At 39.3% G+C, this 5,999-nt stretch overlaps 1 protein-coding gene across 1 annotated transcript; it reads left to right on the top strand.

Moving 5' to 3' along the window:
* Positions 1–1,398: 1,398 nt before the first annotated feature.
* Positions 1,399–4,002, top strand: polr1f (RNA polymerase I subunit F). The gene is made up of 4 exons (XM_033975524.2): positions 1,399–1,734; positions 2,386–2,527; positions 2,623–2,831; positions 3,053–4,002. The coding sequence occupies exons 1-4, from the start codon at positions 1,445–1,447 to the stop codon at positions 3,717–3,719; spliced, it is 1,308 nt and encodes a 435-aa protein (XP_033831415.1). The 5' UTR covers positions 1,399–1,444; the 3' UTR covers positions 3,720–4,002.
* The last annotated feature ends 1,997 nt before the right edge of the window (positions 4,003–5,999 follow it).

Below are 5,999 nucleotides of genomic sequence, written 5' to 3'. Positions count from 1 at the left end.
CATGCACATTGTGTTGCACATTAAGCGCAGAACAATGACGGTCACATGAAATATACAAATATTTAGGACTCTAAAGGTTTTTTTTTATCGTTCACAGACGAAACCAGTCCCAGGGTTTGTGTTTGCGATAGTAGCATGCTAACGTTGCTAAATCGCGCTGGCGATTACTTGCTTGTGCTGCATTGTAACTTATTATAATTAAGAAACAGTTTAGCGACTGAATAGAGCAAATTTAGAGCTTTTAAAAGAGGTACAGCGTGTCCATATATGTGAAAGTGTGGCCCTGGTGAAAGTAAGACAACCCTCACTGTTAGGCTAACAGTGGCTCTTTAGCAGTTAGCGTATTAGCAGTTAGCTCGTTAGTGTTAGAGGAAGTGGTAAATATTAAAGTCATATGCTAACTACAATGATTTCAGTAGATACAAAAGAATTCTAAGATGAAAAAGTAGACTATACTATAAAAATCATCTGAAATTAATTAGTTTTACTACTGTAATCAAACACCTGAAAAAATAATGTCTGGAAACGGTATTTTAAGTCGATATCGGCGAGTATCGGCGTCCCTATATGAGCATTCACAACGCATTCAGGAGTCGTTCACAGGTCATTCTTTCATCCAGCAGATGTAACAGACAGGTTTCTGATATAATCAACGTTGTTAATCTGACACAGGAGCAGTGACATGCTTTAGCTACACTCACATCATCTGATGTTTAGAGACAAAAAGATGAACCACAACCAAAAACAGCCAGTGTAATAAACGGGCTCACCTGCTGTCCTCTGTCCCTCTTAGGTGTGTCCTTTCGGCAGAATAATATACGTCCAGCCTCACTGTTTTATCCTGCAGATCCAACAGTGTAAAATGGTGGCTTATTTCTTTCTGAAAAGTCCTTCTTTCCCCAAAACGATCTTCCTCTCGGGCTCATACATTGATAAACTGAGTTTCACTAACTTTTAGTCTTTTAATCTGTAAAACACCCATTCAAATGTCCCTGTGCCTCAGCGCACCCAGAGCGCACCTGGAGGGGAGGGGTCCTTCATACCGGTGTAAACATCTAGCTGTCCACACCAATGCCTGATTCAAAAACAAATGTAGGCAGCACATATCTAGTTACTGGACATAAAACACATCTAATCGTTTAAGAGGGATATGTAGACTAGTATAAACACCCGAGTGCCATTTAGTTTTTCACTTGCCAATCATTATTTTCAATATAAATGCATGGGTTCTTGGGGGCCCTCTGGTGGTCTCGGAGCCCTAAGCAGTTGCTTAGTCAGCTTGTTGGCAGGGCTGGCACTGTCTCAACCTAAAATACTTGTCTTTTCGCCCATTCCCTAATTGCAATACTCACTTCAGACCAGTAGGTGGCAGTACGTCTGGAACTCTGGCACCTTTCCAAAGCGGAACATCTCTTTTGTTGCTCTTCCGGTTTCTCTATGCAGCATGGCGAATTCGCAGCATGCTGAAGACAACCCAAAACACGTGAAAATGTCCGGTGATGTAGTTGTTACCTCCACCCCGGCCCCTGTCTCCTCTGCCGCGGCAATCGGTGCGGGGGTTGGGTCCTCGGTGCCTTCGTTCGCCGCGGCCTCGGAGCTGCTGTCGGCTCCCTACTCCTGTTTAGTCATGAACACGCACCGCAGACACATAGCTCTCCCTCCTCTGTACCTCAACAAGAAGAAAACAGGAATCAGAGAAGAACTAGACACAGAGCTGCTCAAGTTTTCACAGAGGTAAAACGATTTTATTATGTTGACATTATTGTGAGCCTGGTCAATTACCCGAACCCACACGTGACCCCCGGAGTTTCCCATTAGCCAATACAGGAGCCACAGTGGCCACCCATATTTATCCCCCCAAAACTTAGTCAGTAAAATTATACAGTCACCCAAGTCGTGCCCAAAGTTTTATGATGATTAGTTGTGATTATTTATGGCTTGATTTGTTGTATTGTGATTTTAATGCCTTTCTTGTTCTGTAAAGAACTTTGAATTACTTTGTGAACGACTGGTGCTATATAAATAAACTTGCCTTGCCAGATCTCAGAGGTTAGGCAAGGCTCAGTCTGGTTAGTACTTGGATGGGAGACTGCTGGGAATTCCAGGTGCTACAGTGGGGCAACAGTGTCCTTAGGCAAGACACTTCACCCACATTGTCTAGGTGAATGTGGTGTATGCGTGAGTGTTGATGGTGGTCAGTATGCCCCAGGGCAGCTGTAGTTACAGTAGTAGCTTACCACCACAGTGAATGAGTAGTGCACGAAATTGTAAAGCACCTTTTATTATTATTATTATAAGGTCTCAGTTATGAACCAGTACGAAACACTGACCCTGTACTTGTCCTGTTCCCATATCGTTGCTTAGTGCTTCCTCTTTGTGTTGCAGTCTGAGCGGAGTGCCCTTAGCATATGACAACATAAGAATAGTGGGGCATCAGGGGGACATCTATGATGACAGTGGCTATATCCACCTGAACATAGAAGCCAACTTCATTTTGTTTCAGCCCAAGAAAGGACAGACGTTGTTGGTAAGTGATGTGCTGTGGTGAACTCATTGTTTATAATGAACGATTTGAACTGCAGTCCTCTAATTAGTTTTACTAATGGAAGTCTTTGCTTCAAGGGAATGGTAAACAAGCTGGGTGTAAATCATGTGGGTTGCCTGGTTCATGGCTGCTTCAATGCCAGTATCCCCAAGCCAAACCTCGTCTCTATGGAAACATGGAGGGATGCCGGACCCCAGATTGGCTCAGAGCTGGAGTTTGATGTAACAACCCTGGATGCAGACACAGCAGGAGTGCTGCTCATTAGAGGAAGGCTGAAGAGAACAAGGCAAGTAAACATTGAGTTATTGCTTAAAAAAAACTGCTTGGTTCGTGGTAGTGGACATTACAGAGAACATGTCATATTAAATAATCGTAATATGACTGCTAGTTATTTTTAGTTGTGCTCTTGCATTACAAAAACTTTAACAAGTTGGAGGCAATCCTAATAATGTATGTGTAATAAAATTACATAAAGCCTCTAATTTTTGGTCTCCTTCCCATGTTTAGGGTGCAGGAGTTGCTGGCTATAGGCGAAAGCACGGTGTCTACTGTACAGTCCACTGCACAGTCCAGTGTACAGCATCCAGATGAACTTGATGCATCCAATACAGATGAGACCACAGAACCTATGGAACTACCCCCTGAAGAGACTCCAAAAAAGAAGAAAAAGAAAAAGCATAAAATCAAACAGGAGATTTTGACCCCAGAGAAAGACACAGCACTGGATTCATCACCACAGCTCAACGAGACAATAAACGAGATGGGAGAAGAGAGCAGTGGTACCACAGAGAAAAAGAAGAAGAAAAAGAAAAAGAAAAAAGACAGATACAAAGAAGAAGAGCAAGAGGAGCCACTGACCCTCCCCTTTTCCCCGGACACTACATTGGACACAACAGCTGAGTTAAATGGGACAATGGATGAAACAAATGGGAATGTGGAGAAAAAGAAGAAGAAAAAGAAAGACAAACATATTAAGGATGAACCACAGGAGGTGGATATTATGTCTATGATGGTCCACAGCTGTGACTCCAGTGGATACCTCAGTGACAAGCCCAGCAAAAAGAGGAAACACCAAACTAAAACTGAAGACTTAACTGGTTTTAGTCTAGAGATTGGAATGCCATGTATGAAAAAAATCAAGCCGCTGGTTGAGCTGAAAAGAGAGTTTGAATAACATTTTACAGATACTAGATTATGGTATTAAAACATTGATATGTTCCTTTACTTAGACGGGATCTTTCTATCATTGAAAGCTAACACAAGGTGGAGCCATTGAACAGATCCTATTGTGCCGAATGGATTACCCAGCACTGCCTAAAGAGGGAGCTGAATGCTTGTTTTCCTGCCATCTTTCGGCCCAAAGTAAAGCCAGGAACAATACTCAAAATGTAGTGTCTGTCTGATGAATGTATTTTCTGTGATAATACAAAATGGACATTTATTTTCTCTTTCTCTTGTATAGACAAAATAATGGAATGGTAGAAGCAAAGATGACCTGCTAAACCTAATAAAGAGCTCTATATTTTGACACAGTTTAGTGCATGGTTGTTTCTTTTATCTGAAATGACAACACAATCAAAACAGAAAACTAAAACATCTGTAAAGGGAATTAAAAGAACAAATCCTTTGGTATTCTAGTTAACTTAAGCAGTTTAAATAGGATATACACTAAAAGTTAAAAGTTTGGACACACCATCTCATTCAATATTTTTATTATTTACATTTTATATTCATATAGATGTCAAATATTTGAAGCAAGATACCACTATATGGAATCATGTTGCTCTGTCGAAAATATTTAGTAGACAAACTTTTTTCTTTACTACATAATTCCATATATCTCATTTAATATATTTGAAGTCTTACGTATGCATATAAAATGTAAGTAGAAAACATAAAGAAAAAAAAACAAAAACAATGAGATGGTGTGTCCAAACGTTTGACTGATAGTGTATATACAGTAATAATGAGTTGGATCATCTTTAAATTTGGACAAGAGACAAGATTTACTCTGGTGTCTTCCACTTAACCATTATACAATTTACATTATACATTTACAATTGTGTATTTTTGTATTGATCTTTATTTAACCAAGATTGTCCCACAGAGATTAGGGCATTTGTCATCATCACAAGTTCACAACAGAGCTATATCAAACTAAAATAGATTTAATTTCGACAAAGATGTAAACAGATTATGTGATTTTAGGATGCACTTCTTTCAAATACTTTCAATTGCAGTTACGTCTATAACTGATAAAGAACATGCTGTGGTGCTATAGTACCAAGACCTTTGCTAGTTTGTGGATAAAGCTTGATTTTAATCTAAACATGTAAGTGATGTGCAAGCTACAAATCTTTATACACTAAATGGTACATTGATTGAAAGAGTCACCACCTAGAAATATCTTGGGTTTTGGGTTGATGAAAACTTATCCTTTGAAATAATATCTCAGAATTATGTAGCAGTTTAAAATCTAAAATATAATTTTATTATAGAATTAAATCTTGTATCCCATTGAATTACAGAAAAGAAATTGTTCAAGCAGCCTTTCTTTCTGTACTTTATTATGGAGATATAATAAACATGCTTACTTCAGCCTCTGCTTTAAACCTTTAGATCCACTCTTTCACTCACCCCTTCGTTTCATAACAGGTAATGAATTTAAAACCCCATCACTGTTCACTCTGTGAAAAAGTAGGTTGGCCATTGCTGTCTGTCAGAAGAGACCAACACTATATAAACTGTATTTACAAGGACTACTTGATAGACTGCCTGAATATCTCACTTGCTTGATGAACATTGATACGGGAACTTTTAATACAAGACCTCGTGATTGTCTACGCCTAAAAACTGGCTGCACTAGAACAGAAATGGGGAAAAAAAGCTTTTGGTTATTAAGTTTGCCACAAATGGAATGCATTTCAAGAACATGCAAAACTGGATACACTGGTGCCACTAGTGCACTTTAATAATCTGGTGAAAAAACATTTATCACACCTGCTCCTGTTTTAAGTGTCATTTGTTTAGTTTTTGTATCTATTTGTCTGTATTTTTACTGAACGCTCATGACAAAGAGTCTGGGAGCTCTCATCGGGCTCTCCCTATATTAGTAAAGATAAATGAAATCCGTTGAACTGCAAAAGAAAACTAAAACTCATATGTTCCATTATGTTTTGATAGCAGTGAGATTTAATACCTGATTGTAGCATCCTGCCAAACAGAGTAATTAACATATATGAAAAGTATGACATAAACATTACTCTTACACCAATTGCATAGTCATTCCAGTTTCATTGCACCTGTACGTAAGCCCCATTTATCGATTTGTCTATTCTATCCCATCACTCCTTCACAGTCACACCCCTCCTCTGCCCCCACCTTCAAGTCTCTTCTTCCACTTGTCTGCCTGATTTATTTGATGCAGTGTGCAGTTCACACACATTCCACTACA

This window comes from Periophthalmus magnuspinnatus, chromosome 11, assembly GCF_009829125.3.
Source record: "Periophthalmus magnuspinnatus isolate fPerMag1 chromosome 11, fPerMag1.2.pri, whole genome shotgun sequence".
In the NCBI taxonomy this organism is placed as follows: domain Eukaryota; kingdom Metazoa; phylum Chordata; class Actinopteri; order Gobiiformes; family Gobiidae; genus Periophthalmus; species Periophthalmus magnuspinnatus.
The sequence above is the reverse complement of the archived record's forward strand: the minus strand, read 5'-3'. Positions and strand labels throughout refer to the sequence as shown.

What these genes read in the sequence shown, in the direction of transcription:
- polr1f (XM_033975524.2), top strand. Translation starts at nt 1,445, where the DNA reads ATGGCGAATTCGCAGCATGCTGAAGACAACCCAAAACACGTGAAAATG. An exon ending in AGAAAGGACAGACGTTGTTG is followed by an intron (nt 2,528 to 2,622) that starts GTAAGTGATGTG and finishes CTTTGCTTCAAG; the next exon opens with GGAATGGTAAACAAGCTGGG. An exon ending in GGAAGGCTGAAGAGAACAAG is followed by an intron (nt 2,832 to 3,052) that starts GCAAGTAAACAT and finishes TCCCATGTTTAG; the next exon opens with GGTGCAGGAGTTGCTGGCTA.